This window comes from Anabas testudineus, chromosome 15 (assembly GCF_900324465.2).
Source record: "Anabas testudineus chromosome 15, fAnaTes1.2, whole genome shotgun sequence".
Classification (NCBI taxonomy): domain Eukaryota; kingdom Metazoa; phylum Chordata; class Actinopteri; order Anabantiformes; family Anabantidae; genus Anabas; species Anabas testudineus.
This window is the reverse complement of record NC_046624.1, coordinates 3,615,292-3,631,125: the sequence shown is the minus strand read 5'-3', so window position 1 is coordinate 3,631,125 and position 15,834 is coordinate 3,615,292. Positions and strand designations below refer to the sequence as shown.

General features: G+C 40.5%; 1 protein-coding gene across 1 annotated transcript in view; it reads left to right on the top strand.

The window, feature by feature from the left end:
- LOC113158101 (serine/threonine-protein kinase 32C) overlaps nucleotides 1–15,834 on the top strand; it is a 61,501-nt gene that overhangs the window by 41,566 nt on the left and 4,101 nt on the right. The window contains exons 4-10 of the mRNA XM_026353793.1: nucleotides 5,929–6,102; nucleotides 10,782–10,819; nucleotides 11,502–11,591; nucleotides 12,150–12,253; nucleotides 12,387–12,503; nucleotides 14,805–14,930; nucleotides 15,199–15,327. Of these exons, the coding sequence (XP_026209578.1) occupies nucleotides 5,929–6,102; nucleotides 10,782–10,819; nucleotides 11,502–11,591; nucleotides 12,150–12,253; nucleotides 12,387–12,503; nucleotides 14,805–14,930; nucleotides 15,199–15,327 (778 nt within the window). The remainder of the gene's footprint in view (nucleotides 1–5,928; nucleotides 6,103–10,781; nucleotides 10,820–11,501; nucleotides 11,592–12,149; nucleotides 12,254–12,386; nucleotides 12,504–14,804; nucleotides 14,931–15,198; nucleotides 15,328–15,834) is intronic.

The following is a 15,834-nucleotide window of genomic DNA, read 5'->3' as shown; positions in this document are numbered from 1 at the left end:
GTGGGTATGAGAAGTTTCACACTTCACACCTCTTCTCTCAGCTTTCTAAGTCGACTTCACAGAGATGCTCTGAAAAAGGAGCCGATCTATCTCAATTAGGGCACACAAGCTCAGTTCCCTTATACAATACCAAAGTTCTAATGGTGCCATACTAAGATGTTAGTGTTAATCTGGGTAATCCACATGCTCTTCTATGGGACCAGTTTCATTGATATCATCCATAGTAATTTTAAGCCTCATTTACACTTTATTTTATGTTCTGAAGATCTGAGTCTGCCACTGAATTTTTTCCCCCACCTTGGCAAAGTAAAAAAGTCTCTTAATTAATAAAATAATAATAAAATTAAAACTATTACTACTAAAACTATCTGCAAGTCTCAGCACAATAGTAACAGAATTTTAAAATGTTAAATCAAACAAAACACAAAAAGAATAAAAGAAACAAACTTGGCAACAGACATATTAAACAATCAACAATTTAGGCATCTTGCCATAGAGCAGGGCTATGAGAATTATTGGGTTTTTAGTGATTGTACAAAATTTCTTCCTGCCGCTTATAAATAGCATTGTGTTAAGTGGTATAGAGTTAATTTTATGTTGTTAGATTGAGAGTTCACTGTCAGGTGTTGCCAGCTTCATACTGGTCTGAACTTGGAGGCAAGATAATACAGCGAGTTTGAGAATAGGGGTTTTCTAGCATAGTGAGTTTGACCCTTGGGATTTTTTTATGCCATAAAAATGAAATTAGTGGTTAATTTCAGTGTTTAAAGAGTAAAAGAGATTTGGGAGATGTGCTTCTTTTATTGTGTTTAAGGTCAAGGGTAACTCCATTCACTGAAGGTCCACTTTGGTTTTAGTATCTTGGATTATTAAATTATCTTGGAGATTGGTCAGGTGATTTTCTAATCTCAATGCCCAGGTCTTTAAACCTATTGGGAGACCATTTTAAAGGGACTGTTTGACAGAGTTTGTGTGATTATCTTGTACATCGAATGAAAATGTTTCACTTTGGGTAAGGTTGATAACCTAATACTGCACTGCACTCCTTTAGGCATTGCATTAGACAAGTTTATTGAGTATGTCAGCTATAATAAAACACGTTATGCTTGCTCCGTCCATACCTAATTCCTGCAATATTTAAGTTAGATCAAATAGCAAGGAGCTGCGTCAACGTTTTGAAATGTTACGATTAGACATTTCCCATTTATAGTGACCAGAAAGAATGACAAAATGTGTTTCTAGATTTACTTTGCTCTATATTACCAGTTCCGTACTCTTATTGTCTAAACCTGGATTCAGAAGGAGACTGAAAATACTGTTGTGATTGGCTCTGTCATCAAGGAGGTGGATTCATGTAGGACAGCTCTAGAGAGCATCTGCCGTCCTCCAATGTCGAGGATTCTATGTGCTCAAAAATGTATGATTCAGTGAAAGATCTCCAGAAGCTCGAGAGCGTAGAACACAGTGATAGATAAAATAATCAGAAAACTAAATTTATAGCTCAAGTCTGTGTATGTTTTTTTATTGCTGCCCCAGTTTACGCAGACATTTTGTGAGCATCCGTGTGTGACAGCAATGTTATGTATTGCACCTGTATGGATTGCATGAACTGTCAGCTTCACTTAGCTGCTTCTTGAGACAGCATCTCGACTGGCCAGGTAATGAGATAGGACTGATGAGAGCTCTGCTTCATCTTCCAGTTGTCTCACTTTCTGTATAACAACTAGGAAACTAATTGGTTCACCACGTGGGTATGCTGTTTAACCTATTCCCTGTAGATCAGACAGTTGCCAGTAACTATACTGTAGGATTGTCAAATAGAGTGTTACAAGCACTGGGTATTTGAGCATATCAGAACATTATTAATGGCTGTGCAATGAACTAGCTTGGGGTTTTAGGAACTACCTGAAAAAAAGAAGATGCAACTTGTGCTCAAAGACAACAGCACAAAAAAGTATTTGACATTGATTTGTTTTGTCAAAAACAGATGTGCAGACTAAGAGGATTTGTAAGGTTTTCCCTCAGCTCTTACCTACACACACACACACACACATACCTTCTGTCTGGAAGCAGGGTTTTGCTTTCTTCAAGACATCCTGAATTCTGCCATGCTTATGGACAGCTCTGTCCGTATCGTGACAGGAAATTCATTAGGAAGCAACCTTGCGAAAGCCCACACTGAATCCCATCAGCTGGGTAAAGGCTGCTTTAAGCTGATGTCAAGTTTGCAGCCCACAGTAATTGCAGCGACCATTCCCTTGCTGCATAGATATGATGTGTAGGAGTCGAGGGTACGCTGAATGGATTACCTTGGAGGAGGAAAAATTAACTATCATGTGCTGCACACACCGAATCCACACAAAACCTTGTGAGGATTTGCGAAGCATGAGAAGACACTGACATCTTCTTTCTCTCACATATGCTTGAAACCTCAAAGTGCAGGGGTCACCTCTCCCCACCTAGAAGCAGAGAATAACCAGCATTAGGGCTGAGCAATGAATCTGATCTTCTGGTCTACAAAGTATAATAAATCATTATAAAAGACGCATTTCTTGTTAAGCATTACAACAGAAACCATTACCCCTTCCTTCCCTAAGGATTCAGACACGCAGTAGTGAATCATGGCCAAATGGACGCTGCTTCATTTGTGTTGAAAGCAGAGTTGTAAGAGCAGTGAGGGTAGCTAGGGTTGTCATCAAAAAGTTGGAGCTACAAACACAGTCCCTTAGGACAATCTTAAAAGATTTGAAAGGTTTCAAAACTAAAATAGAGGCGAGTCATCTGGAGAAGCGGCATGTGGTGCTCTCCTCTTATTGTCCGTTCCTTCATCAGAGTCAGAAAGCGAGCGAGAGGAGTGGTGAGGATGGATTTGTAGTGTCCTGTTCAGCCTCCATTAGGAATATTGATTTCAGGCCTGGATGGAATAAGGCCTTAGGAGACTGTGGAACAAATTAGCCTCTACACCCCCAGTCAGCAGTCATAACAAGCTCTGTGAAGTGGTTTAGCTTTAAATCATCCTTATATAAGGGCAAATATGGGGTCATTTACAAAGGCGCAGGAGTCTGTTTTTCGAGTATATCATTGTGTATTCACACTGTACTGTCCCTTGGACCTGCAGCCTTGAAGGACTTTTTGGTGAAACTGCCTCATACGCTACTTTAAAGAACTTTTTATGGGACATGGCTTTCAAGTCACCTTGTAAAAGCAGGCCAATACAAGTGTTGTGTCTTAAGGCAACTGGTTGGAGGCCGTTGAAAGGAGAGGCAGCATTCACTCACACCATTGTTGCAGGAATCCTCAGAGGAGGATGTGAGTGTCTTGTGGTTGAGTCACACAGCCAACTTCAGCCAGCCGATCTCTAACATCAACTTTATGTAGGGCATTAAAACTTTGCAAGACCAACTCGAGCCAACAGAATCACAAGCTCTCATCTCTCTCTCGCTTCTTCCTCAGAACAGTTCTCCTCATCCACTGTTCCGCTATTTCCCTCAGTCCTCCCTACCTCCCTGGGCTCATTTGTCTTTGTGGCCTGATTATTTCAGCCTGTTCTTGTGCTCCTTCCAGCCGGCTAACCTTCATCTCTTAGTCGCTGTGACTGTCGCATACAAGTCCTGTCCTGGTCTTTCTACTTGGCCTCCTCTTATTTTGGACAGTTTTCCTCAGATCCAATATGACCGCTCGGCATTCGTTCACACTCAAGCATTTGATTATAAATCCTCCAATGTCATAAAGCACTGTTCAATACAGTACAGTGTACACATCACTCAGTAAGAAAAGCAGCATACTTGTTTGAAATGATGGGATGAAAAGCTTTGTAGGAAGGGGTGAGACACAACGATGCGTGTATATATTGTTTCTCTCCACAGACATGCATGCTATTGCATTTCATATCAGGGCATAATGAAAGACAGAAATAACTTTGTGAATAAGGAAACACAGGGAGTATGAGAGATGTTCAAACCATGGGTACTGTACTTCTGGACATCTGGACAGTTAGTACAGTACTTGAAGTGGACACAGTTGTTAGATTTGTGCTTTGATTCATAACACTTGGACTAACCTGCTACCACCAACCTATTGTGGAAATCTAAAGTTAAGTGAAATACTCCTTTAACTTTCGGTCTTTCTTTGTGATTTTCACATTACTTTCCTGTTTTGTTCAACCAGCATTGTTTTACCACTTCCAGACAATCAGAAGAGTCCCTTTAGAGCTGTCACATGTCTGGACTTTTGTGTTTATTTGGAGTGAAGTGTCCAGAAAAAATCGGGGAATAAAATTGTTTGTGTTTCTTCTCTGTCCCATCATTGGCGAGAGTCTTAAAGGTGACAAGGCTTGTCAGCGCCGGAGCTTTCATACGATCCAGTAGTCGGGCTATGTCTGACATTTCCTTGTCACCTCAATAAAAGCGGTGAAGGAAGTGACAACCAGGCCGAGCCGCAGCAGTCTCTCTCCCTCTTAGGAGCCCTGATATGTCGACGGAGAATTGGGAAGACCGTTTTGTGGAACACTGAGATAGCAAGTGTTGCCTCAGAGGAAGCTCATCCTGTCAACTGGATACCGGGAACCAGCGTGACAATGAGGTGATAAAAAGGTGACATTGAGAAATGCCTTCCAACAGCCAACAACATCCTGTGGATGGCCATCTGCTGAGGGTGCTATCTGTTTTAAGTAGTATGGCTGGTTTCTGAAGGGTCAGGGCAGGTTGGTTTACTGTGTCTAAACTATATGACTCAACAGTTATTTACTGTTGAGTGCATACTACAGGAATGTCTTCCGAGCAGTGGTAGTAAGGTGTCTAATGAGAGGAGAAAATGTGGGAGCTAGACCTTGGTATTAATATTGCAGTATTTAAGTTTCTTCTTGCGATTAAATTGTTAAGGTGAGTAAGGGGTAGCCCTGTACTACAAATGGGTTTTTTCTCAGTGACGGAACCACCAAGCTGTGGATGAGATGGAGTGTTTTTTTTTTTTCCTCTGCAGCAAACACAGGCCCAATTTCTCACTTACAAAGAGGCAGGAAATTGCACCTGAATAGGACCTATCGGAATGTCCCCCTGAGTGTTCAGAGCCAACCCTGGAGACACAGAGGGAAACTGCAGCTATAAATACCACAGTATTGGTGTTTTAATGTGACATGACACAGAATTGTCTCAGTAGCAGACAAAATAACGTGAGGTTGGTAGAAGAAATCCACAAGGCTCAGTTTATGTTCCCTCCTCTGCTGCAAATTGACATAGGGGAACTATTAAGGTATTATTCTGCCTTTTAGGTTCAGTTGTGTTGTTTTGTTAGGTTTTTAGGGCAGAAATTGTAGTGTGTTGCAAATCCCCTCCCAGATAACTTAGAGGTTGTGTTTTAATTTGATGTGCATGATTACTAAGCCTGATTGACAAAAAAGTTCAGTGGACCGCAAGCAGCCTTCAATTAAGCTGCATCAAGTAAAAGATGGGCTGTTGTAAAGTTTCTGTTTGTCAATCTTCCTGTCTTTTATTAATAGGATAATGATGGATGTTAATCTAATGCTGGAACAATGTGCATGTTCAGAGCCTGCCAGGAAGTACACATTCAAACAGAAACCAACTCAAGCATACACTGACATACATAAATATGCATTATGGATAAGGCAGAGCAGTGTATGATGAGCATGTTCTCCTGCTGCTCTACTCAGATACTGTGTGGCCTTCTAATATGTTTGACCTTGTGTGGGTTTCCATAGACATGCATGTGTTTGCAGATGTTTACTCTGTAAGCTTTGCACTTGTGAAGTACTGTGTGTACTGCATGCAAGCGCATACAGTACAAGCCCCTATGCAAGATGTACTGGATGTGTTGTGTGTGTACTCAGCCATTGTCTTTGTTTGTATAGCATGTTTATCCTTTTCAAACTGGACAGTGACTTAGCTTTGTGTCCTCCCTCTCTGGTCCCAGGTACTCGTTCCAGGATGAGGAGGACATGTTCATGGTGGTGGATCTCCTTTTGGGAGGAGACCTGCGCTACCACCTGCAGCAGAGCGTCCAGTTTGGTGAGGACGCCGTCAAACTCTACCTCTGTGAGATGACGCTGGCGCTGGACTACCTGCAGAATCAGCACATCATCCATAGGTAGAAATTTATAAATATATTTTTTATTATTCATTTTTGACTTCAAGGCATCCAGCAGCTTCCAAGCTTTTTGTGAATATTTATAATGAAACATTTCTCTCTCACTGGAGAGGCATTTGCTTTAAACTGTCTCAGGCAACAGAATTACCCAGTGACCATTAATCAAAACCAATTAGTGAAATTAATTTTGCACACCAAATTACTGCAGCGCATCCTGATTTTATGGCCACCTGGGGGCGGTAGAAGAAACATTAACTCTAGTGACATATAATAGAAAGGTAATATCCCAAAAGTAAACAAACAGCAACATTAGCATTCATTTGGAGTCACATTTCTCTTACCTACCTAAGATACACAAGTCTAGTATTCCTTTGTTGTTGTCTTCAACACCAGCAAGTTACTAAAATCATGTGTATCCTGTCTGATGCTGCATACGGTGGGTTGCTCAGAGCTTTTTCATCAAAAACTGCACTGTTGAAGACCTGCCGAACAGTGGTTGTTATAGTCAATCTAAAACAACAGGCTAAAAGATACTAAACACCACCTACTATAGACGTGAGAGTCACACCATGGAGTCATTTGTTAATTCTTTGTGGGCTTGTTACTACTAACAACTACTTTCCCATGCTGCTTTAATTTTTCTCAAAAGAAAATCCCAATGTCCATGATTCAAACCATCACTTTTTTTCTCATGGTGATTTAATAATCTGTGTTGTGTAATTCTGTATGTAGAAGTCACAATAAGCAACAGAGTGACAATCTCAATGTGCGATCAGGTAAAAAGAAAGACAAATTAAACTCCCAAAAACAGCCATTAAAGTGTTTACATGTACAATACATATTCCCAAATACACCCGAAGCAGCAGTGTCAGCCTGTTACATCATTATGCTGGGACTCTTCTGTTTACAAAACTCAGTTAATTTGGTCAGTGAAAGTACTGAAAATCTTTCCTTTGTACTTTGTCAGATAAATAAATGTTCAAGCAAAGTAACAAATCAAATTTTTAGCTTTTAATGCGTTTTAGAAAAAGCTTTTGCAGGAAGATTCAGCTTCAATTCAAAACATTTCTCCTGCATTGACAGAGCTCTGAAGATCTGCTCAAGGTCTTTTCAGTATTGTTAACGTTCAGTATTCAGGAGCTTTTGGTCATTGTGTTCTTGCTTCTGCAGCTTGCAGCAGTATTACTGGCCGTTTAAGATTATAATGATTTACTCTTCAGGCTGGAAATCAAACATCAAAGTAAATATAAGCACGATTCAAACCTCTTCTTTTTGCATTGTGCCAAATGTATTACCTCCTCTTTTTCCAGCGGGAATACTGCAGTAATCCTTCTCTTTTGTGTGTTATTTTATCAAATCCACAAAGTCACTGTGTCTTTCTGACTTGTCTTCATATGTGTAGTTCCTTAGGCTGTAAGCATGACTCAAGTGTAGTCAGTATATACAGTGTATTTTTACACCCACATTCATCATGCCCTGTTCACTGAAGTCACCTGCGTTCTCTTTGACCTTAATAGTTAAGATCACGTCCTGTCAGAGGAAAACATAGTGCCCTACAGCTCTAAGACATATGGCAACTTAAATGAAGCTTTTGCTTTTATTATTTTTCAGTCTTGGTGTAGGCTGACATGTGCTATATTACTATTTTTAGGAATTTGGACATCACTGCTTTTATTTACACTACTTAACATATCCAAAAATTGCCTAGATGTGTGTTCTTGTAATTGTTACAATCCATCATCTTTAACTAGGGTGTAGAGTATTCGCTGTCCACAGCTTTTTGTCCAGATATGCTGAGAGCAGCAGTAAGTGTCTGTGCAGTCCAGTAAGTCAAAGAGGCGGATCCCTGCAGACTGCAGATTTACAGCCACAGATGGCTTAAAAACTGTTTGAACCTTGCTCCAATCCTCATATGGGCTACGTGTCAAACAACTGTGTGTGTCTGTGTGTGTGTGTCTGTGTTTCAACATCTTATATTCATATAAAAACTAAAAACATGTGAAGTAGCATATGTAGAAAGTGTGTTGCTGAATAATCAGTAAATAAAGACACATAGCAGAAGAGATAGAACTATTTATTTGCTTTTATGCTGAGTTGAATGGAGAGATTGATATAGGAAATGTATGTGTGGGTCATGGGGAAAATGTCTTGCATGGGAGCGGTAACTTCTCTGACTCTCGGCTGGTTCACCGTCTGGTTGCCTGGCAACCGCATGGCTATGGCAAGACTCCATCAAGAGTCTTTGATAATTAGTGAGATTTCTTTTCTTATCTTACAAGAATGTGAGACTTTCATGAAAGCACCCAACAAACATTTCCTGGACATGTAAAGTTAAGTTTGTATGTGTTGTGCGCCTGCATGTGTTACTACGTATACAGATTCACATATATAATAAAGCCCATGTGTTCCATATATTTTATATAACATCAGTCTGCATTACACTATGATTATATTAATTTCATCACATTTATCACATGACAGATGCCAACAGTCTTTTTTCTGGTCCTGTTGACCTAGAATTCAAAAAGGCCACCATACTTTAAATAGGTAACACATGCTGCTTGCTGTATCTGCTTTTTCCCAGTGTTTTTAATGCTCTCTTTGACATCAACTGTTTTGCCTTTGACACAATTGTGTCTGCACTCAGAGCCATAATCCAATCCCTGGGTATCCATGGCCGTCCCCAGCTCTACAATTTGGTTCCACCCTGTAAGTTTTTGACAGGAGAATACTATACAATTATTTTGTTGCACCAAGTAAAGGAAGAAGAGCCTCTGGTCTCCTAGCAACAGTCAGCTGCCACCATGCCCAAGGAGGTAAAATTAGTCCTATGAGAAGAAAGGAAGTACAAGTGGGGAGTTCCTTTCCCTTTCTCTTCTCTGCACAGACCACAGGATTGCTTCATTTGTCTTCAGCGTGTACTCCACACATTCAAAGCTCTACTTGTTAGATCACCTCACTCAGGAGGGTTGTTTCTGTACAAAATAGGAATTCACTTCACATGCTGTATCATGTTAGAAACTGTCTTCTCCAAACAGCTCTGGCAGATTATATTAGCATCAGCTTAGTGTTGCAGGGCGACAGTGAACACAAGCATCGTATGGGGTGTGTAGATGCTCTCTGCGGACCATGTGTACTCTCCACACCAGCGTGTCGTGTGGCACAATTAAATAAAGCTGTGTGCGCACCGTTAATTTCCTGTGGAGCACTTGGATCGGTTGGGATGTGTTGGAAAGTGTGTGTGTGTGTGTGTGTGTGTGTGTGTGTGTGTGTGTGTGTGTGTGTGTGTGTGTGTGTGTGTGTGTGTGTGTGTGTGTGTGTGTGTGTGTCTCCACTGCATGGGTGCCCAGTGTAATAAGCATGTGAAGACAAACCTCCAAAAGCCTTGAGAGAATTGATGATGCTTGTGTTCTTATGCACTTTGGCAACGTTTCAGATGTAGGGAATGAGGATTTTCTCTCTTGTTCTCTCTCTGACACACACAACATGTTGCACCAACATGTAATTCACACATACATCAGACTGCAAACGCCTCCTACTGACTTTCACATCCACACATACTGTGCACATCTACATAAACCTGATCCTTCTCACCTGACCATAAACAACTTGAGACACCGGACAGTGTGTGTTTGTGACTTAGAGTTATAGGAATAAACTGAACATTTAGCAAATGCCCTGAATCTTTCTCCAATTCTATAAGTGCATTTCCATGCACATATTTTAATGCCCATTTCAGTGGAAATAAAACAAATACTGGAATGTGGATATGCTGACAAAAATTAAATGTGACAAAATACAATGGAAACAGGCTTAGTGAATAAATCATGACATTTAAAGCATCTGACTTCAACATCCACAGAAGCCTCTGCTGAAAAAGATTATGGCAACAACATCCTGCATGATTCAAACAGAAATATCATGTTTCCAACATGTTTCCACATGGTTTGCAAAGTGTGACTAGTGCTCTTTTACATACAGTATGGTTTAATGGCACTAAATTGGACGACTGCTTTCTCGACACATTCGAGTCCTAATATTAGCACAGAGACTCAATTAAATTCACAATTTCTTTTGCAGATCTACATTTGGATGATATAAGAGCTATGTATTGGCATAAATCCAGAGATACAATACATATCGCAATACAGGCATTGTGATTCGATATATCGAAATACTGTATCCAAGGTGATATATGGAGACTTTTTAAAAGCTAATTTGAATCTTATAAAAAACAACTCACAACATACACGACACTGCTATATATCTGGGGTTTAAATCCAAAACAAAATGAAGCACTGTCTGCCTTGAAACTTTGCCTGTAAATGACTAATTAATTTCCTACACTCCTAAATGATATAAGGCAGAATCAAACTTGAATTAAAAACCTCTAGGAAAGCCAATTTAGTTGGCTATCCCAGTATCCAGTAAAATGCTTCTTATTGGCAGAGATCCGGTCTGGTTTGGATGACATATGTCCATTCAGGTTTCAATTTTCATTTATGTGATAAATTACCGGTCTTCCATCTTAACATACACAAGGGATGCAAACACAATCCCTGAGTCCCACAATGCAAAACATCAGATAAATCATTTTGACAAAATAAGCTGTACTACTAACAGTTCAAATCTAATTTGCATATACAGTATATAACTCAACTGTTTTTGTCTTTTTTCAGAGATGTCAAGCCAGATAATATCCTGTTGGATGAGCAAGGTAACAATAACGTACTTATGTTTAGCAGAACTTACTTTTCTAGTGATGTGTACCTATGGTGTCACTTTTTCAACCTTAATTTCAAAAGCAGTGGGGTTCGAATTTGGTTACTGGTTCAGTTCTTGGTCTATTATTATATACAATGTACAAAACAAATTATTATTCCAACACAAACGCACACTGTGAAGATCCATTTTTATACAGTTGATTGAGTCCTCCTCTCATGTCTCTTGCACAAACTGTGTGTAGCTTACAGTCCACTTTCTTCAGACTTTCTCCCACTGATCAGAATGTTTTTGATACTCCATTACTGTATTACATACTGCTCATGCTTGTCTCTTTCCATCTATACACAGTCTGCCTTAAAACAACTTGATGCAGTTCACCAATTCTGAATCATCATTGCTGTGACATTTTTATCTCTAAGTGTATGCTGCTGAAGCCGCCTCACATCAGATGTGAGGGCTGCTTAACTCATGATATTCCACCATTACCAAATGTATGGAGACTGCCACCTAGTACATTACAGATGAATTTTAAAACTCAAGAACATTTCATCCACGATCAAAAACAGGGATGTGTGCCAGACTCTTTTACACTGAAATGTTTCCTTTTGATGTGATCAGAAACCTTTTTTTAAAGGACTTATGTATGAATAGATTTTGTTGCTGTGTCTTCTCAGGCCACGCTCACCTGACAGACTTCAACATAGCAACAATAATAAAGGACGGAGAGAGAGCTACAGCCTTAGCTGGAACCAAGCCCTACATGGGTAACCTTCATTTGCAGCTGCATCACAACACAGCTCGTGTCATTGAGGCTTTGTACGAATACCATTAATGGACAGAAAGACCATAAGCCAATGATTGTTGGATTCTGGCAGTCGTGTTACGTTGCAGGCTCTAAATCTGGATACAATGGAGTTGATTTAAACAAACTGTTTCTGACATTCTGTAAGATGTGATAAAGCACCCAGATGCAGTTGTAAACATGTGATAAGCCAATCCTAGAGGTTTCAAATTAGATCCTGCTGCTACAAGGTGCTAGACTCTGATGTCAGCGATTTTAGCTTATTTCTCTACACTCTTTTTTACACCCTCATCATCAGCAAAGAGACACTTGGTTGAATTAAATGACAGAAATTACAGTTTGTGTGCTTATTTGTGAAAAGCTGATTCAAAAAGGCTAATTTTGTCATTAGCGAGGAAAGGATGAGTAGTTTTTGCTGACATTTTGGAAAGCAACACTTGCTTGCTTTTTAGCACATGTGAAAGGTGGAGAGTGGTTGAAAAGGCTTTTTTTGATTGTGATTTTCTGTCTCTGCTTTCAGCCCCAGAGATCTTCCAGTCTTTTATAAGTGGGGGGACGGGCTACGCCTTTGAAGTAGACTGGTGGTCACTAGGGGTGACAGCCTTCGAAGTGCTGCGTGGATGGGTAAGCTGTGATTGGTATTTCACTTTACGTGTTATTTGGTTGCGACACTGAACTTGCATCCGTCCATCCAACCAGCTTTCTCTTCCCTGTGTTTTTTCTTTCTTATTCTTTCGCCCTCCTCTTTCAAAACCAGAGGCCCTATGACATCCATGCCAGTAACTCGGTGGAGTCCTTGATTCAGCTCTTCAGTACAGTCAGTGTCCAGTATAACCCAGCCTGGCCCAAGGACCTGGTTTCCCTCTTAAGGAAGGTGAGCAGCACAAAAAGGCATATCATTCACTTTTACCTTCTGTTAGTTAAATAGCTGGATTTATTCCTGAATTCAAAACCAGGTAACATTGCCCCACTGAGAAGTAAAGCTGCCATGAAACTGGAGCAGGGCTACTTCAGTTACAGCATTGTTGTGCAGAATCTCAACAATGTTACGATCTACAGTACATCAGTTAGACAAAGATGTTTTGTTTGTTTTTACATTCATGTCTAGTGCATATTTTATTCTGAATCATAATTATAATATTTATGTAATTCAAAGTCTTAAATGCGGCACAGAAAAAATCCAAACACTGTGTAAATATAAACAGTATTCAGACATGAACTACTTGTGTGAGTGTCAGCTTACATTTTAGAGTAAAATCAGTGTAATGTGAACCTGACTCTGGTGCCTGGATACGCATGGTGAGCTCAAGAAAGAAGAGCAGGGAGGATGTCAGGGATATACAATTGATATTGGGGTTGTGGATTTTGAAGAGTGGGAAAAAAAGCCACAGAAGCCACATGAACATAGGATGCAGGTACTTGCAGGGGGGGCTGGAGCTGGAGGGAGGATGAGCTGGGAACCTCAGGGCAAAGGAGAAGAAAAACGACAGATGGGTCTGTGAAGGATGGAAGCACAGAAGCAGAGCAAATGGGTAAGAGAGGAGACTCTGTGTGCTACTGATAATATTCATCTTTACAAGTAATGTAACCTCATATTGGGGCTCAAAATGTACTTTTCCTACAAGTAAAAATCTGCCAGTCGGATGAGATAATGTCCTTTCCATCACTCTCCATATATCTGATAAATTTTCTGCGCACACTGCCTTATTCTGTGTGTCAACATGTTGTCATCAGAACAAGTGAAGCTGTGCTAGGAACAAATCATCTCATCCCCTCTGGCAGTATTTCTTTAGTCATTTTAAGACAAGATTTTGGAGCGAGTTAGAGAAAATGTGCCTTGTTAAAAGGGATATTTTTTGGCAGCGTGTACGTGTGAGCATGAGTGCGTGCATGTGCTCTCTGTCTGAGTGACTGAGTGTTGTGGATGGAGCGCCGGCCTCTTCCGCTCTGCTGCTGATCGATTACCGTGTCTGGACTCCACTGAGACAGACTTAACCGGCCCTGCAGGAGAAAACTGAATCAGTCTGGGACCAAAACAGGGAAATAAAACACAAGAAGAGAGTTAACATGATAATAAAAGCCACGTCCTGTTATCATTTCCAGCATTTAGCCCGAGGTGGAAAATGAAACAGATGGTATTTCATTAAAACACAACTCCAGTTTTATTTCCCCCCTGGAATAAGTCACTGCCTTCATGTGTGGCGTTCATCTGTCTTGATCGGTGTAAGAGTTTTAATTCAAACCTGATGAAAGGTTGATTTGATTGAACACTGCCCTCTGTTGGTTAGTAGATCAGCAAAGGCTTCAAAAAATCTTTATATTTATATTTATTTATCATTTATATTTATTTTATCTTTGTGTTATTTAACTCAGTTGGATTATATGATGTTTAATTATGCCATAATGTCAGTTTTCTTTTTTTATTATGTTATTTTTTCTTCATAATGGTATTTTTCATGGCAGCGGTGTGGTTGTTGCTCACTTGTCACCAGTCACACACAAACAAGCTCTAACCACTGCTGCCATAATTAGCGAGTTAGCATCTTTTAGCTTGAACAGCAGTGTCAAACTGATGCACATTTTGTCGCAGCGTGCATCGTTGGCTGTCATGGTAGGAGAGGTGCAGCCGTAACTGGAGACATTAAAAATAACGTTTCGTTTTGGGTGAGCTGGTTGCAGGGTCGTGGTGCGGTGCATGCCGGCTCACTGTCACGGCTAACTGGGACATTTGATGGGACTGAGTCAAATGTTAAAGTTATTTCCCTGGTGCTTTTCCTGCTGTGACAACTGAAAATGTGAAAAGGGTATATAGAGAATAAACACAATATGCAGACACAGTAACTATTACATGCTAACCTCTCTCCATTTACTCTATGTAGATTAACAAGGCTGCACAACAGGCTGTGTTTTTGGCCTTTTTGTTCTCTCAAACCAGCTTAGCCACAAACATCTTTATCTTTACTTGCGGACTGCTCCTCGAACCTGTAAAACAAAAAGGAAAGAAACCATCAGATTGTTTTTTAGTTTCTTTCACGCGCAATTTGTTGAGTTTATTTCACCACCCACAGGGAAGAGCCTGGCTGTGAGTGAGGAGAGAAGTTGTGAAGGTGATATTGCCACTTGGAAGGTAACATGATGTAGGTGACGTGCGTGTGTGTGTGTCCCTTCCTTTCAGCTGCTGACAGTGAACCCCGAACATCGTTTCTCCAGCCTGTCTGACATGCAGACATCTCCCTACCTCGCTGATGTTAACTGGGATGCCGTGTACGAGAAGAAGATGGAGGCCGGATTTGTTCCTAATGTTAGTGTGAAGTCTCTCCACACACACAGACACGCTTGTTTATATAGACCTACAGTAAACACAGGCTCTCTTTCACATGTGCAGTCTGCATGTGTAGCAGCCAAATGACACAAAACTGGCTTCCTCATGGTATCTCACTAAATCATGCACGTGTGTGTGTTATTCAATTCCCTGTGCACTCTGCAGCTGTGTGCACTGCAGCTGATTTATGTTCCTGCATGTGAGTGTTTGTGTTTCTAAGTATCTCCTCTGTTTCTGCTTCCTACAGAAAGGTCGCCTCCACTGCGACCCCACCTTTGAGCTGGAGGAGATGATCCTGGAGTCGCGTCCCCTTCACAAGAAAAAGAAGAGGCTGGCTAAGAACCGGTCTCGAGATAATAGCAAGGATTCACAGTCTGTGAGTGACATCATCCTCGGCACAGACTTATAAATCACAGAGAGAGCTGCCATACAGAAGCACTCTGGGCGCTACTACAGTGCTAACATATAATTCAGTGCTTTCTTGTTGTTGTCTTTGGACAATACACATTTTGTCCCTGGTGCTTTCACCATGCACTAACCTTTACCAGGATGGAGACAGGCTTTGATCATACAGTGGCATCTTTGAGCTTCTTCACATTTAAAAGGCTTATTTACCATTATTTAATGCTTTGATTTGCTGTTTCACTGTTAATTTGAGTTATGCAGATCAGATTAGTGTTCTTTTCAGTATGTAGGTGCTAAAAGCAAATTATTATAATGAGGACACGAGCACACACACATACAAATTATTCTTTGCTGCATTTCAAACTGTGTTAAGGGTTTAACTAGAGGGTTTAAAAAGAGGTGAAAAAAATGGACAGTCAGTCAGTACTGTAACATAGTTTTCTCTTAACTAAACCAGCTTCAGCGTTGTGATTGTGAT